This window comes from Ranitomeya variabilis, chromosome 1 (genome assembly GCF_051348905.1).
Source record: "Ranitomeya variabilis isolate aRanVar5 chromosome 1, aRanVar5.hap1, whole genome shotgun sequence".
Lineage (NCBI taxonomy): Eukaryota > Metazoa > Chordata > Amphibia > Anura > Dendrobatidae > Ranitomeya > Ranitomeya variabilis.
In genome coordinates, this window is record NC_135232.1 from 23,813,959 (window position 1) to 23,832,025 (window position 18,067).

Genomic DNA, 18,067 nt, shown 5'->3' on the forward strand with positions numbered 1-18,067 from the left:
TGAGCACTTTGACCCAACAAGTGCTTTACAGAAGTTTATAATGCAGAGCCGTAAAAATAAAAAATCATATTTTTTCACAAAAATGATCTTTTCACCCCCAATTTTTTATTTTCCCAAGGGTAAGAGAAGAAATTGGACCCCAAAAATTGTTGTGCAATTTGTCCTGAGTACGCTGATACCCCATATGTGGGTGTAAACCATTGTTTGGGCGCAGGGCAGAGCTCGGAAGGGAAGGAGCGCCATTTGACTTTTCAATGCAAAATTGACTGGAATTGAGATGGGACGCCATGTTGCGTTTGGAGAGCCCCTAATGTGCCTAAACATTGAAACCCCCCACGAGTGACACCATTTTGGAAAGTAGACCCCTTAAGGAACTTATCTAGATGTGTGTTGAGCACTTTGACCCAACAAGTGCTTCACAGAAGTTTATAATGCAGAGCCGTAAAAATAAAAAATCATATTTTTTCACAAAAATGATCTTTTCACCCCCATTTTTTTATTTCCCCAAGGGTAAGAGAAGAAATTAGACCACAAAAGTTGTTGTGCAATTTGTCCTGAGTACGACGATACCCCATATGTGGGTGTAAACCATTGTTTGGGCGCATAGCAGAGCTCAGAAGGGAAGAAGCGCTATTTTACTTTTCAATGCAAAATTGACTGGAATTAAGATGGGATGCCATGTTGCGTTTGGAGAGCCCCTGATGTGCCTAAACATTAACCCCCCCCACAAGTGACACCATTTTGGAAAGTAGACCCCCTAAGGAACTTATCTAGATGTGTTTTGAGAGCTTTGAACCCCCAAGTGTTTCACTACAGTTTATAACGCAGAGCCGTGAAAATAAAATTTTTTTTTTTTTTCACAAAAATGATTTTTTAGCCCCCAGTTTTGTATTTTCACAAGGGTATCAGGATAAATTGGACCCCAAAAGTTGTTGTCCAATTTGTCTGGAGTACGCTGATACCCCATTTGTGGGGAGGGACCACTGTTTGGGCGCATGACAGAGCTCGGAAGGGAAGGAGCGCCATTTGGAATGCAGACTTAAATGGATTGGTCTGCAGGCGTCACGTTGCATTTGCAGAGCCCCTGATGTACCCAAACAGTACAAACCCCCCACAAGTGACCCCATATTGGAAACTAGACCCCCCAAGGAACTTATCTAGATGTGTTGTGAGAACTTTGAACCCCCAAGTGTTTCACTACAGTTTATAACGCAGAGCCGTGAAAATAATTTTTTTTTTTTTTACACAAAAATGAAATTTAGCCCCCAGTTTTGTATTTTCACAAGGGTATCAGGATAAATTGGACCCTAAAAGTTGTTGTCCAATTTGTCCTGAGTACGCTGATACCCCCTATGTGGGGGGGAACCACTGTTTGGGCGCATGACAGAGCTCGGAAGGGAAGGAGCGCCATTTGGAATGCAGACTTAAATGGATTGGTCTGCAGGCGTCACGTTGCATTTGCAGAGCCCCTGATGTACCCAAACAGTACAAACCCCCCACAAGTGACCCCATATTGGAAACTAGACCCCCCAAGGAACTTATCTAGATGTGTTGTGAGAACTTTGAACCCCCAAGTGTTTCACTACAGTTTATAACGCAGAGCCGTGAAAATAATTTTTTTTTTTTTTTTACACAAAAATGAAATTTAGCCCCCAGTTTTGTATTTTCACAAGGGTATCAGGATAAATTGGACCCTAAAAGTTGTTGTCCAATTTGTCCTGAGTACGCTGATACCCCCTATGTGGGGGGGAACCACTGTTTGGGCGCATGACAGAGCTCGGAAGGGAAGGAGCGCCATTTGGAATGCAGACTTAAATGGATTGGTCTGCAGGCGTCACGTTGCATTTGCAGAGCCCCTGATGTACCCAAATAGTACAAACCCCCCACAAGTGACCCCATATTGGAAACTAGACCTCCCAAGGAACTTATCTAGATGTGTTGTGAGAACTTTGAACCCCCAAGTGTTTCACTACAGTTTACAACGCAGAGCCGTGAAAATAAAACATATTTTTTTTCCCACAAAAATGATTTTTAGCCCCCCAAATTTTTATTTTCCCAAGGATAACAAGAGAACTTGGACCCCAGAAGTTGTTGTTCAATTTGTCCCTAGTACGCTGATACCCCATATGTTGGGGTAAACCCCTTTTTGGACGCACGGGAGAGCTCGGAAGGGAAGGAGCACTGTTTTACTTTTTCAACGCAGAATTGGCTGGAATTGAGATTGGACGCCATGTCGCGTTTGGAGAGCTCCTGATGTGCCTGAACAGTGGAAACTCCCCAATTCTACCTGAAACCCTACCCCTAACCTCACCCCTAACCGTTTACTGAACATTTTCTGACAGTCATAAGTGCCACGTATATAAGTGCCACGTATATAAGTGCCACGTATATAAGTGCCACGTATATAAGTGCCACGTATATAAGTGCCACGTATATAAGTGCCACATATTTAAGTGCCACGTATTTAAGTGCCACGTATTTAAGTGCCACGATATTTCAGTGCCACGTATTTCAGTGCCACGTATTTCAGTGCCACGTATTTCAGTGCCACGTATTTCAGGCACTGAAAAATACGTGGCACGTAAATTCTTCAGTGCCACGATATTTCAGTGCCACGATATTTCAGTGCCACGTATTTCAGTGCCACGTATTTCAGGCACTGAAAAATACGTGGCACGTAAATACGTGGCACGTAAATACGTGGCACTTAAATACGTGGCACTTAAATACGTGGCACTTAAATACGTGGCACTTAAATACGTGGCACTTATATACGTGGCCACTGAAATATCGTGGCACTTATATACGTATATACGTATATAAACGTATATTTCAGTGCCACGTATTTCAGTGCCACGTATTTCAGGTTAGGGGTAGGGTTAGGGGTAGGGTTAGGGTTTTTTGTTTTTTTCTTGTTTTCTTGTGTTTTTCTATAAAAACGCATGCGTTTTACTGCGTTTACATGCATTTTTTCACACATGCGGTTTTTTTAAAAAAACGCATGCAGATAAAAATGCAAGTGTGAAACCAGACTAAAAGACGCTTTTTATAGCAAAAAAGTTTTTGCGTCTCCACATTTTGAGACCTATAATTTTTCCGCATTTTGGTCCACAGAGTCATGTGAGGTCTTGTTTTTTGCGGGACGAGTTGACTTTTTATTGGTAACATTTTCGGACACGTGACATTTTTTTATCACTTTTTATTCCGATTTTTGTGTGGCAGAATGACCAAAAACCAGCTATTCATGAATTTCTTTTGGGAGAGGCGTTTATACCGTTCTGCGCTTGGTAAAATTGATAAAGCAGTTTTATTCGTCGGGTCAGTACGATTACAGCGATACCTCATTTATATCATTTTTTTATGTTTTGACGCTTTTATACGATAAAAACTATTTTATAGAAAAAATAATTATTTTGGCATCGCTTTATTCTGAGGACTATAACTTTTTTATTTTTTTGCTGATGATGCTCTATGGCGGCTCGTTTTTTGCGGGACAAGATGACGTTTTCAGCGGTAACATGGTTATTTATATCCGTCTTTTTGATCGCGTGTTATTCCACTTTTTGTTCGGCGGTATGGTAATAAAGCGTTGTTTTTTGCCTCGTTTTTTTTTTTTTTTTCTTACCGTGTTTACTGAAGGGGTTAACTAGTGGGCCAGTTTTATAGGTTGGGTCGTTACGGACGCGGCGATACTAAATATGTGTACTTTTATTGTTTTTGTTTGTTTTTTTTAGATAAAGAAATGTATTTATGGGAATAATATTTTTTTTTTTATTATTTATTTAGGATTTTTTTTTTTTTTTTTTTTACACATGTGGAAATTTTTTTTTTTACTTTTTTACTTTGTCCCAGGGGGGGACATCACAGATCGCAGATCTGATAGTGTGCACAGCACTCTATCAGATCTGCGATCATACTTTCATCGGAGCAGGCTGCAGCTTTCATCTGCAGCCTGCTCCGACCCGGAAGTGCTCCCTGCAGGACCCGGATACAGCCCCTCGGCCATTTTGGATCCGGGGCCTGCAGGGAGAAGACGTTCGGTACGAGGTGAGTACATCACCTTGTACCGATCGTCTCAGGGAAGCCCGCAGGGAGCCCCCTCCCTGCGCGATGCTTCCCTATACCGCCGGTACACCGCGATCATGTTTGATCGCGGTGTGCCGGGGGTTAATGTGCCGGGGGCGGTCCGTGACCGCTCCTGGCACATAGTGCCGGATGTCAGCTGCGATATGCAGCCGACACCCGGCCGCGATCGGCCGCGCTCCCCCTGTGAGCGCGGCCGATCGCGTATGACGTACTATCCCGTCACCGGGAATTAAGGCCCACCCCACCTCGACGGTATAGTACGTCATACGGGATTAAGGGGTTAATAGGGTTTTTGCTGACCATATAAGTCATCTTACTATATTCTGCTATTAGCTAGTGGGCCTCTCTTTGCTAAATACCTAGCTCATTCTTATGTTTGTCTTTTCCTCTTACCTCACCGTTATTATTTGTTGGGGGCTTGTATCCAACTTTTTGGGGTCTTATCTCAGGAGGCAAGAAAGGTCTTTCTTTTCCCTTCTAGGGTTAGTTAGTTCTCCGGCTGGCGCGAGACGTCTAGAACCAACGTAGGCACGTTCCCCGGCTACTTCTATTTGTGTTGCTAGGATTAGATATATGGTCAGCCCAGTTACCACTGCCCTATGAGCTGTTTTTTTGTGTTTGCAGACTTGGTATTGATTCCTGAGACCCTCTGCCATTGGGGTCATAACAGATCTGTATATAAGGAGTCAGGTCTCTATATATAGGGAGTCAGTCCGTTTTGGGGTCTGTATATCGGGAGTCAGGTCTGAGGTCTGTATATAGGAAGTCTGTGTATAGTGGTCTGGGGTCTGTATATAGGGGATCTGGTGTCTGTATATAGGGGATCTGATCTGGGGTCGGTATATAGGGAGTCCAATATGCGGTCTGTACATAGGGATTCCGGTCTGGGTTCTGTATATAGGGAGTCTAGTTTGTGGTCAGTATATAGGGAGTTCCATCTCTGGTCTGTATACTGGGGTCTGTATATAGGGGATCTGGTCTGGGGTCTGTATACAGGGAGTCCGGTCTGGGATCTGTATAAATGGGGTATGTATATAGGGGGACTGGTCGGGGGTCTGTATATAAGGACTTCGGTCTGGGGTCTGTATATAGAGGGTCTGGTCTGGTGTCTGTATATAGATGGTCTGGTTTTGATCTGTATATGTATAGGGAGTCCGGTCTGAGGTCTGTATAATGAGGGTATGGTGTCTGTATATAGGGGATCTTGTCTGGAAGTCTGTATACAGAGGGTCTGGGGTCTGCATATATAGAGTCTGGTTTGGGGTCTGTCTGTATACAATAGGGTCTAGTCTGGGGATCTGTATATAAGGAGTCCAGTCTGTATATAGAGGGTTTGGTCTGGGGTCTGTATTAGTGCTTTTGCACATTGGTCCATTGTTCATGGGGGTCTCTCCTTTTAAGAGTAGGGGTCTCTCCTTTTAAGAGTAGGGGTCTCTCCCTGTCCCCATCTTTTACATGATGGGATATGTTGGTCGGGGTGACACTGTATACTGCGTGCAGACCCCCATATCCTTAGCTGTTGGTGGCCCCAGGGCCGCTGCCCCATTCCCTTCCATGTGATAATGGGCCCGGGCCGCAGGGCAGAGCGGAGACATAAGGGGGTCTTTGGTTACATCTCCGCGGCCATCACCAGCGACTTACCTGACATCCGCCTCCGCAGTGGCAGCGTGAAGAGGAAGTCTGCCATTTTTATCGGGGATGTTCTGCTTGGCTCCGTTCCTGAGCAAACTCATGCAGCCCTCGAGCCAACCCTGCAAGAGGAAGCCATGAACTCAGCAAGACAGGCGCCAGTCTCGTGCTCCGTACACCCGGATCCGGGCTTAAAGGGGATGTATAGTGTAGAAAACTCGATAAATGGAAAATGTCAATCATGATTAAAAAAAATAAAACATTTCAGACCACCGTAGTATTGCTTGTTCTTTGCTTTAGACGACCACTTTTTCGTCAGATTCTCCTGAATCTCACCTTGATTAATTCCCCTACAATGCCCCCGCAGGAGAAGTGAGACATTACACTGTTCTCAGGGAGTTCTCTGCAATTCACAGATGTGTCGGGTCCTCCGGAAACAGAACAGCAGACCCTCCGTCTCTAGAAGCAGCTGCACTGAGTAAGAAACAAGGGTCTCCTGCTCTTTTGTGGGGGCCCGGAGTTCAGCCCCCCATGTTCCTGGCATATACTATCACTTCACTCATTATTTCCATGTTTTCCTACCAGATACGTTGCTAAGGACAGGCTCGTTCTTCCGCAGGCATCTTGTGTATTGATATTGGCTCCCATTTTCAGCAGAAGTTTCACTGTATCAACCTGGCGCCCGGACACAGCGTGCATCAAAGGCGTGCAACCTGGGGAGACAGCACAGAGTGTTTAAGGAACCAGTGGAGTGCAAAGTTTATCAAGGAAAGTTATCGCAGTTGGCACACATAGTGATCACACAGTACATTACACCGAATGCTTCTATTCACTGACAGCAATCGGCAATCAAGAGTGTTGAGGAGTTATTACACAAATTGTATCAGAAAGTTGCAAATGTTTCAATATACCATGAATGGATTGGATATCATGTATCTCTGTATACAGGGAGCTCCCCCTAGTGGTTGCTGCAGACAGGATCTTATCATGTATCTCTGTATACAGGCAGCTCCCCCTAGTGGTGGCTGCAGACAGGATCTTATCATGTATCTCTGTATACAGGGAGCTCCCCCTAGTGGTGTCTGAAGACAGGATCTTATCATGTATCTCTGTATACAGGGAGCTCCCCCTAGTGGTGGCTGCAGACAGGATCTTATCATGTATCTCTGTATACAGGGAGCTCCCCCTAGTGGTGGCTGCAGAGAGGATCTTATCATGTATCTCTGTATACAGGGAGCTCCCCCTAGTGGTGGCTGCAGACAGGATCTTATCATGTATCTCTGTATACAGGGAGCTCCCCCTAGTGGTGGCTGCAGAGAGGATCTTATCATGTATCTCTATATACAGGAGCTCCCCCTAGTGCTGGCTGCAGACAGAATCTTATCATGTATCTCTGTATACAGGGAGCTCCCCTGTTGTGAACTATACTTTTTGGCTCCCTCTTGTGGTCACTAGTGATTTGGCACTTGGATTGTCTTTTACCAGGTTGGTGCTCACCTGCTTCGTTAGGCCTGGGGTGTTGCTATTTAAACTTCCTGGATTCTCAGTCCAGTGCCTGGCATCGTTGTAATCAGTTCTCTTCTGTTTGCTCCTGTCTTCAGGTCCTGGTTCTTTGCAAGATAAGCTAAGTCCTGCTTTCGTACTCTTGATCATTTGCATTGTTCATATTTTTTGTCCAGCTTGTACAATATGTGATTCCTGTTATCGCTGGAAGCTCTAGGGGGCTGATATTCTCCCCCCACACCGTCAGTCGGTTTGGGGGTTCTTGGATATTCAGTGTGGATGTTTTGCAGGGTTTTTTGCTGACCATATAAGTCTTCTTACTATATTCTGCTATTAGTCAGTGGGCCTCTCTTTGCTAAATCTAGTTCATTCTTACGTTTGTGTTTTCTTCTTACCTCACCGTTATTATTTGTTGGGGGCTTGTAATACTTTGGGGTCTTTTCTCTGGAGGCAAGAGAGGTCTTATTTTCCCTGATAGGGGTAGTTAGTTCTCCGGCTGGCGCGAGACGTCTAGGATCAACGTAGGCACGTTCCCCGGCTGCTGTTAGTGTTTGCGCTAGGATCAGGTATATGGTCAGCCTAGTTACCACTTCCCTATGAGCTGATAGTTATGTTTTGCAGACTTTGCTGTAATCTTTGAGGTCCCCTGCCATTGGGATCATAACAGTATGCCAGGCCAATAAATAGTTAATGCATTGCTGAAGTGGGATTAAAAGAAAAGAAGTTCTGAGTTTTTTTTTTTTTTTTCTTCCTCCCCTTTATCTCTGAGTGGCTTGAAGCTTTGCTGCAGACATGAATGTTCAGACCTTGATTACTAGTGTGGATCAGCTTGCTGCACGTGTGCAGGGCATTCAGGATTTTGTTGTTAGCAGTCCTATGTCAGAGCCTAAGATACCTATTCCTGAGCTGTTCTCTGGAGATCGATTTAAATTTAGGAATTTTAGGAATAATTGTAAATTGTTTCTATCTTTGAAACCTCGTTCGTCTGGAGATTCAGCTCAGCAAGTTAAAATTATTATCTCCTTTTTGCGTGGCGACCCTCAGGATTGGGCTTTCTCGTTAGCGCCAGGAGATCCTGCATTGGCGGATGTTGATGCGTTTTTTCTGGCGCTCGGATTGCTTTATGAGGAGCCTAATCTTGAAATTCAGGCAGAAAAAGCTCTACTGGCCATCTCTCAGGGCCAGGATGAAGCTGAGGTGTACTGCCAAAAATTTCGGAAATGGTCCGTGCTTACTCGATGGAATGAATGTGCTCTGGCCGCAAATTTCAGAAATGGCCTTTCTGAAGCCATTAAGAATGTGATGGTGGGTTTTACAATTCCTACAAGTCTGAATGATTCTATGGCGCTGGCTATTCAGATTGATCGGCGTTTGCGGGAGCGCAAATCCGCTAAACCTCTGGCGGTGTTGTCTGAACAGACACCTGTCTCAATGCAATGCGATAGAATCCTGACTAGAACCGAACGACAAAATCATAGACGTCAGAATGGGCTGTGTTTTTACTGTGGTGATTCTACACATGTTATATCAGCATGCTCTAAACGCCTAACCAAGGTTGTCAGTCCTGTCACCATTGGTAATTTGCAGCTTAAATTTATTTTGTCTGTGACTTTAATTTGTTCATTGTCTTCCTACCCTGTTATGGCATTTGTGGATTCAGGTGCTGCCCTGAGTCTTTGAGTCTTATGGACTTGTCGTTTGCCAAGCGCTGCGGTTTTGTCCTGGAGCCTTTAAAGGTTCCGATTCCTCTCAGAGGAATTGATGCTACGCCACTGGCAGAAAATAAACCGCAGTATTGGACACAAGTGACCATGTGCATGACTCCTGAACATCGGGAGGTGATTCGTTTTCTTGTTCTGCATAAAATGAATGATTTGGTCATTTTAGGTCTGCCATGGTTACAGACCCATAATCCTGTTTTGGATTGGAAGGCTATGTCTGTCTCAAGTTGGGGTTGTCAGGGAATTCATTGCGATTCTCCGCCGGTGTCTATTGCTACTTCTACTCCTTCAGAAGTTCCTGAGTATTTGTGTGACTATCAGGATGTATTCAGTAAGTCCAGGTCCAGTGCTCTTCCTCCTCATAGGGACTGTGACTGCGCTATAGATTTGATTCCTGGCAGTAAATTTCCTAAGGGACGATTATTTAATTTGTCTGTACCCGAGCATGCCGCGATGCGTTCCTATGTCAAGGAGTCTTTGGAGAAGGGGCATATTCGTCCATCCTCTTCCCCTCTCGGTGCGGGATTCTTTTTTGTGGCCAAGAAAGACGGGTCTTTGAGACCTTGTATAGACTATCGGCTTCTGAATAAAATCACTGTTAAGTTTCAGTATCCGTTGCCGCTATTGTCAGACTTGTTTGCTCGGATTAAGGGCGCCAAGTGGTTCACCAAGATAGATCTTCGTGGTGCGTACAACCTTGTGCGCATTAGGCAGGGAGATGAATGGAAAACTGCAATCAATACGCCCGAAGGTCATTTTGAATACTTGGTGATGCCCTTTGGGCTCTCTAATGCCCCTTCAGTGTTTCAGTCCTTTATGCATGATATCTTCCGGAAGTATCTGGATAAATTTTTGATTGTGTATCTTGATGATATTCTAGTTTTCTCGGATGATTGGGATTCTCATGTAAAGCAGGTCAGGATGGTGTTTCAGGTCTTGCGTGATAACGCTTTGTTTGTGAAGGGCTCAAAGTGTCTCTTTGGAGTGCAGAAGGTTTCCTTTTTGGGTTTTATTTTCTCCCCTTCTGCCGTGGAGATGGACCCAGTCAAGGTCCGAGCTATTCATGATTGGACTCAGCCCACGTCTGTTAAGAGTCTTCAGAAGTTCTTGGGGTTCGCTAATTTCTACCGTCGCTTTATCGCTAATTTTTCTAGCGTTGTTAAACCTTTGACGGATATGACCAAGAAAGGTTCTGATGTGGCTAATTGGGCTCCTGCAGCCGTGGAGGCCTTCCAGGAGCTGAAGCGCCGGTTTACTTCGGCGCCTGTTTTGTGCCAGCCTGATGTCTCACTTCCCTTTCAGGTTGAAGTGGATACTTCTGAGATCGGTGCTGGGGCTGTTTTGTCGCAGAGAGGCTCTGGTTGTTCTGTGATGAGACCATGTGCCTTTTTCTCTAGGAAGTTTTCGCCTGCTGAGCGGAACTATGATGTTGGTAATCGGGAGTTGTTGGCCATGAAGTGGGCATTTGAGGAGTGGCGTCATTGGCTCGAGGGTGCTAAGCATCGTGTGGTGGTCTTGACTGATCACAAAAATCTGATGTATCTCGAGTCTGCTAAGCGCCTGAATCCTAGACAGGCTCGTTGGTCATTGTTTTTCTCTCGTTTTGACTTTGTGGTCTCATACCTGCCTGGTTCGAAGAATGTTAAGGCTGATGCTCTCTCTAGGAGCTTTGTGCCTGACTCTCCTGGAGTCTCGGAGCCAGCTGGTATTCTTAAAGAGGGAGTGATCGTGTCGGCCATATCTCCGGATTTGCGACGCGTGTTGCAGAGATTTCAGGCTGGTAGACCTGACTCGTGTCCACCCGACAGACTGTTTGTTCCTGATAAATGGACCAGCAGAGTCATTTCCGAGGTTCATTCCTCGGTGTTGGCAGGGCATCCGGGAATTTTTGGTACCCGAGATTTGGTGGCTAGGTCCTTTTGGTGGCCTTCCTTGTCACGGGATGTGCGGTCATTTGTGCAGTCCTGTGGGACTTGTGCTCGGGCTAAGCCTTGTTGTTCTCGTGCTAGCGGGTTGCTTTTGCCCTTGCCCGTCCCGAAGAGGCCTTGGACGCACATTTCCATGGATTTCATTTCTGATCTTCCGGTGTCTCGGGGAATGTCTGTCATCTGGGTGGTGTGTGATCGTTTTTCCAAGATGGTCCATTTGGTACCCTTGCCTAAGTTGCCTTCCTCTTCCGATCTGGTTCCTTTGTTTTTTCAGAATGTGGTTCGTTTACACGGCATTCCGGAGAATATCGTGTCCGACAGAGGATCCCAGTTTGTGTCCAGATTCTGGCGATCTTTTTGTGCTAAGATGGGCATTGATTTGTCGTTTTCATCTGCCTTCCATCCTCAGACTAATGGTCAAAAGGAGCGAACTAATCAGACACTGGAGGCTTATTTGAGATGTTTTGTTTCTGCGGACCAGGATGATTGGGTGACCTTCTTGCCATTGGCGGAGTTTGCCCTTAATAATCGGGCTAGTTCCGCTACTTTGGTTTCGCCATTCTTCTGCAACTCTGGTTTTCATCCTCTTTTCTCCTCGGGTCATGTTGAGTCTTCTGACTGTCCTGGGGTGGATTCCGTGGTGGATAGGTTGCAGCGGATTTGGAATCATGTGGTGGACAACTTGAAGTTATCACAGGAGAAGGCTCAGCGTTTTGCCAACCGCCGCCGCGGTGTGGGCCCCCGACTTCGTGTTGGGGATTTGGTTTGGTTGTCTTCTCGGTATGTCCCTCTGAAGGTTTCCTCTCCTAAGTTTAAGCCTTGCTTTATTGGTCCTTATGAAATGGAAGTTCTTAACCCGGTTTCTTTTCATTTGGATCTTCCGGTGTCGTTTGCCATTCACAACGTGTTCCATAGGTCTTTGTTACGGCGGTACGTTGTGCCTGTGGTTCCTGCTGTTGAGCCTCCTGCTCCGGTGTTGGTTGAGGGCGAGTTGGAGTACGTGGTGGAGAAGATCTTGGATTCTCGTCTCTCCAGGCGGAGGCTCCAGTATTTGGTCAAATGGAAGGGCTATGGTCAGGAGGATAATTCCTGGGTGGCCGCCTCTGATGTTCATGCGGCCGATTTGGTTCGTGCCTTCCACGCTGCTCATCCTGGTCACCCTGGTGGTCTTGGTGAGGGTTCGGTGACCCCTCCTTAAAGGGGGGGTACTGTTGTGAACTATACTTTTTGGCTCCCTCTTGTGGTCACTAGTGATTTGGCACTTGGATTGTCTTTTACCAGGTTGGTGCTCACCTGCTTCGTTAGGCCTGGGGTGTTGCTATTTAAACTTCCTGGATTCTCAGTCCAGTGCCTGGCATCGTTGTAATCAGTTCACTTCTGTTTGCTCCTGTCTTCAGGTCCTGGTTCTTTGCAAGATAAGCTAAGTCCTGCTTTCGTACTCTTGATCATTTGCATTGTTCATATTTTTTGTCCAGCTTGTACAATATGTGATTCCTGTTATCGCTGGAAGCTCTAGGGGGGCTGATATTCTCCCCCCACACCGTCAGTCGGTTTGGGGGTTCTTGGATATTCAGTGTGGATATTTTGCAGGGTTTTTTGCTGACCATATAAGTCTTCTTACTATATTCTGCTATTAGTCAGTGGGCCTCTCTTTGCTAAATCTAGTTCATTCTTACGTTTGTCTTTTCTTCTTACCTCACCGTTATTATTTGTTGGGGGCTTGTAATACTTTGGGGTCTTTTCTCTGGAGGCAAGAGAGGTCTTATTTTCCCTGATAGGGGTAGTTAGTTCTCCGGCTGGCGCGAGACGTCTAGGATCAACGTAGGCACGTTCCCCGGCTGCTGTTAGTGTTTGCGCTAGGATCAGGTATATGGTCAGCCTAGTTACCACTTCCCTATGAGCTGGTATTTATGTTTTGCAGACTTTGCTGTAATCTTTGAGGTCCCCTGCCATTGGGATCATAACACTCCCCCTAGTGGTGACTGCACACAGAATCTTATAATGTATCTCTGTATACAGGGAGCTCCCCCTAGTGGTGGCTGCAGACAGGATCTTATCATGTATCTATACAGGGAGCTCCCCCTAGTGGTGGCTGCAGACAGAATCTTATCATGTATCTCTGTATACAGGGAGCTCCCCCTAGTGGTGACTGCAGACAGGATCTTATCATGTATCTCTGTATACAGGGAGCTCCCCTAGTGGTGACTGCAGACAGGATCTTATCATGTATCTCTGTATACAGGGAGCTCCCCCTAGTGGTGGCTGCAGAGAGGATCTTATCATGTATCTCTGTATACAGGAGCTCCCCCTAGTGCTGGCTGCAGACAGGATCTTATCATGTATCTCTGTATACAGGGAGCTCCCCCTAGTGGTGACTGCACACAGAATCTTATCATGTATCTCTGTATACAGGGAGCTCCCCCTAGTGGTGGCTGCAGACAGGATCTTATCATGTATCTCTGTATACAGGGAGCTCCCCCTAGTGGTGGCTGCAGAGAGGATCTTATCATGTATCTCTGTATACAGGGAGCTCCCCCTAGTGATGGCTGCAGACAGGATCTTATCATGTATCTCTGTATACAGGGAGCTCCCCCTAGTGGTGTCTGCAGACAGGATCTTATCATGTATCTCTGTATACAGGGAGCTCCCCCTAGTGGTGACTGCAAACAGGATCTTATCATGTATCTCTGTATACAGGGAGCTCCCCCTAGTGATGGCTGCAGACAGGATCTTATCATGTATCTCTGTATACAGGGAGCTCCCCCTAGTGGTGGCTGCAGACAGGATCTTATCGTGTATCTCTGTATACAGGGAGCTCTGTTATGACCCCAATGGCAGAGGGTCTCAAAAGTACATACCAAGTCTGCAAACATAAAAAACCAGCTCATAGGGCAGTGGTAACTGGGCTAACCGTATATCTAATCCTAGCACCACAAATAGCAGCAGCCGGGGAACGTGCATACGTTGGTTCTAGACGTCTCGCGCCAGCCGGAGAACTAACTAACCCTAGAAGGGAAAAGATAGACCTTTCTTGCCTCCAGAGAAAAGACCCCAAAAGTTGGATACAAGCCCCCCACAAATAATAACGGTGAGGTAAGGAGAAAAGACAAACGTAAGAATGAACTAGATATTTAGCAAAGAGAGGCCCACTGACTAATAGCAGAATATAGTAAGATGACTTATACGGTCAGCAAAAACCCTATCAATATTTCCACGCTGGATATTCAAGAACCCCCGAACCGTCTAACGGCCCGGGGGGAGAATACCAGCCCCCTAGAGCTTCCAGCAAAATCAGGAATCACATTTAGTACAAGCTGGACAGAAAATAAGAGCCATACAAATAACCAAAAAACAAGGAAGCACGACTTAGCTTAATTTTGCAAGAACCAGGACCAGCAGACAGGAGCAAACAGAAAGGATCTGATTACAACGATGCCAGGCACTGGACTGAGAATCCAGGAAGCTTATATAGCAACACCCCTGGACTAACGACCCAGGTGGGTGCCAAACTGAGAAAGACAATCCCAGAGTCATATCACTAGTGACCACAAGAGGGAGCCAAAAAAGTCTAATTCACAACAGTACCCCCCCTTTAAGGAGGGGTCACCGAACCCTCACCAAGACCACCAGGGCGATCAGGATGAGCAGCGTGAAAGGCACGAACTAAGTCGGCCGCATGCACATCAGAGGCAACCACCCAGGAATTATCCTCCTGACCATAGCCCTTCCACTTGACCAGATACTGAAGCCTCCGCCTGGAGAGACGAGAATCCAAGATCTTCTCCACCACGTACTCCAACTCGCCCTCAACCAAGACCGGAGCAGGAGGCTCAACAGAAGGAACCACAGGTACAACGTACCGCCGCAACAAAGACCTATGGAACACGTTGTGAATGGCAAACGACACCGGAAGATCCAAGCGAAAGGACACAGGATTAAGGATTTCCAATATCTTGTAAGGACCGATGAAGCGAGGCTTAAATTTAGGAGAGGAGACCTTCATAGGAACAAATTGAGAAGACAGCCATACCAAATCCCCAACACGAAGTCGGGGACCCACACCGCGGCGGCGGTTGGCAAAACGCTGAGCCTTCTCCTGTGACAACTTCAAGTTGTCCACCACATGATTCCAGATCTGCTGCAACCTATCCACCACGGAATCTACCCCAGGACAGTCAGAAGGCTCCACATGTCCCGAGGAAAAACGGGGATGGAAACCAGAGTTGCAAAAAAAAGGCGAAACCAAAGTAGCGGAACTAGCCCGATTATTAAGGGCAAACTCAGCCAACGGCAAGAAGGTCACCCAATCATCCTGATCTGCAGAAACAAAACACCTCAAATAAGCCTCCAGAGTCTGATTAGTTCGCTCCGTTTGTCCATTAGTCTGAGGATGAAAGGCAGACGAAAACGACAAATCAATGCCCATCTTAGCACAAAAGGATCGCCAGAACCTGGAAACAAACTGGGATCCTCTGTCAGACACAATATTCTCAGGAATGCCGTGTAAACGAACCACATTCTGAAAGATTAAAGGAACCAGATCGGAAGAGGAAGGCAGCTTAGGCAAAGATACCAAATGGACCATCTTGGAAAAGCGATCACATACCACCCAGATGACAGACATGCCCTGAGACACCGGAAGATCTGAAATGAAATCCATGGAAATGTGTGTCCAAGGCCTCTTCGGGACAGGCAAGGGCAAGAGCAAGAGCAACCCGCTGGCACGAGAACAGCAAGGCTTAGCTCGAGCACAAGTCCCACAGGACTGCACAAATGACCGCACATCCCGTGACAAGGAAGGCCACCAAAAGGACCTAGCCACCAGATCTCTGGTGCCAAAAATTCCCGGATGCCCTGCCAACACCGAGGAATGAACCTCGGAAATGACTGCTGGTCCACTTATCAGGAACAAACAGTCTGTCAGGTGGACAAGAGTCAGGTCTACCAGCCTGAAATCTCTGCAACACACGTCACAAATCCGGAGAAATGGCTGACAAGATAACTCCCTCTTTAAGAATACCAACTGGTTCTACGACTCCAGGAGAGTCAGGCACAAAGCTCCTTGAAAGAGAATCAGCCTTCACATTCTTTGAACCTGGTAAATACGAGACCACAAAGTCAAAACGGGAGAAAAACAATGACCAGCGGGCCTGTCTAGGATTCAGGCGTTTAGCAGACTCGAGATACATCAGATTTTTGTGATCAGTCAAGACCACCACACGATGCTTAGCACCCTCGAGCCAATGACGCCACTCCTCAAATGCCCACTTCATGGCCAACAACTCCCGATTGCCAACATCATAATTCCGCTCAGCAGGCGAAAACTTCCTAGAGAAAAAGGCACATGGTCTCATTACAGAGCAACCAGGGCCTCTCTGCGACAAAACGGCCCCTGCCCCAATCTCAGAAGCATCCACTTCAACCTGAAAGGGCAGTGAGACATCAGGCTGGCACAAAACAGGCACCGAAGTAAACCGGCGCTTCAACTCTTGGAAAGCTTCCACGGCTGCAGGAGCCCAGTTAGCAACATCAGAACCTTTCTTGGTCATATCCGTCAAAGGTTTAACAACGCTAGAAAAATTAGCGATAAAATGACGGTAGAAGTTAGCAAAACCCAAGAACTTCTGAAGACTTTTAACTGACGTGGGCTGAGTCCAATCATGAATAGCTCGGACCTTGACTGGGTCCATCTCCACCGCAGAAGGGGAAAAAATAAACCCCAAAAAGGGAACCTTCTGTACTCCAAAGAGACACTTTGAGCCCTTAACAAACAAAGCATGCTCACGCAAAACCTGAAATACCATCCTGACCTGCTCTACATGCGAGTCCCAATCATCAGAAAAAAACAGAATATCATCCAGATAAACAATCATAAATTTATCCAGATACTTCCGGAAAATATAATGCATAAAGGACTGAAACACTGAAGGAGCATTAGAGAGCCCAAAAGGCATCACCAAGTACTCAAAATGACCTTCGGGCGTATTAAATGCAGTTTTCCATTCATCTCCCTGCTTAATGCGCACAAGGTTGTACGCACCACGAAGATCTATCTTGGTGAACCACTTGGCACCTTTAATCCGGGCAAACAAGTCCGACAACAGAGGCAAAGGATACTGAAATTTAACAGTGATTTTATTCAGAAGCCGATAGTCAATACAAGGTCTCAAAGATCCGTCCTTCTTGGCCACAAAAAAGAATCCCGCACCAAGAGGGGAAGAGGATGGACGGATATGCCCCTTCTCCAGAGACTCCTCCCACAGGACTACTGGTAACAAAATCTTGTATGCCCTGCACACGAGCAGCAAGCTGATCCACACTTGTAATCAAGGTCTGGACATTCATGTCTGCAGCAAGCACAAGCCACTCAGAGGTAAAGGGGAGGAACAAAGAGAGGAAAAAAAAACAAAAAAAAAACAGAATTTCCTTTCTTATTATCCCACTTCTGCAATGCATTAAACATTCAACTTTGGCCTGGCATACTGTTATGGCCCCAATGGCAGAGGGTCTCAAAAGTACATACCAAGTCTGCAAACATAAAAAACCAGCTCATAGGGCAGTGATAACTGGGTAACCGTATATCTAATCCTAGCACCACAAATAGCAGCAGCCGGGGAACGTGCCTACGTTGGTTCTAGACGTCTCGCGCCAGCCGGAGAACTAACTAACCCTAGAAGGGAAAAGATAGACCTTTCTTGCCTCCAGAGAAAAGACCCCAAAAGTTGGATACAAGCCCCCCACAAATAATAACGGTGAGGTAAGGAGAAAAGACAAATGTAAGAATGAACTAGATATTTAGCAAAGAGAGGCCCACTGACTAATAGCAGAATATAGTAAGATGACTTATACGGTCAGCAAAAACCCTATCAATATTTCCACGCTGGATATTCAAGAACCCCCGAACCGTCTAACGGCCCGGGGGGAGAATACCAGCCCCCTAGAGCTTCCAGCAAAATCGGGAATCACATTTAGTACAAGCTGGACAGAAAATAAGAGCCATACAAATAACCAAAAAACAAGGAAGCATGACTTAGCTTAATTTTGCAAGAACCAGGACCAGCAGACAGGAGCAAACAGAAAGGATCTGATTACAACGATGCCAGGCACTGGACTGAGAATCCAGGAAGCTTATATAGCAACACCCCTGGACTAACGACCCAGGTGGGTGCCAAACTGAGAAAGACAATCCCAGAGTCATAT

General features: G+C 46.2%; 1 protein-coding gene across 2 annotated transcripts in view; it reads right to left on the reverse strand.

Moving 5' to 3' along the window:
• Positions 1-18,067, reverse strand: part of ANKRD55 (ankyrin repeat domain 55) — a 123,703-nt gene that overhangs the window by 43,485 nt on the left and 62,151 nt on the right. For both annotated transcript variants that reach the window (XM_077281396.1, XM_077281395.1), the window contains exons 3-4: positions 6,298-6,428; positions 5,728-5,837 (exon numbers count right to left, since the gene is read on the reverse strand). In XM_077281396.1, the coding sequence (XP_077137511.1) occupies positions 5,728-5,837; positions 6,298-6,428 (241 nt within the window). The remainder of the gene's footprint in view (positions 1-5,727; positions 5,838-6,297; positions 6,429-18,067) is intronic.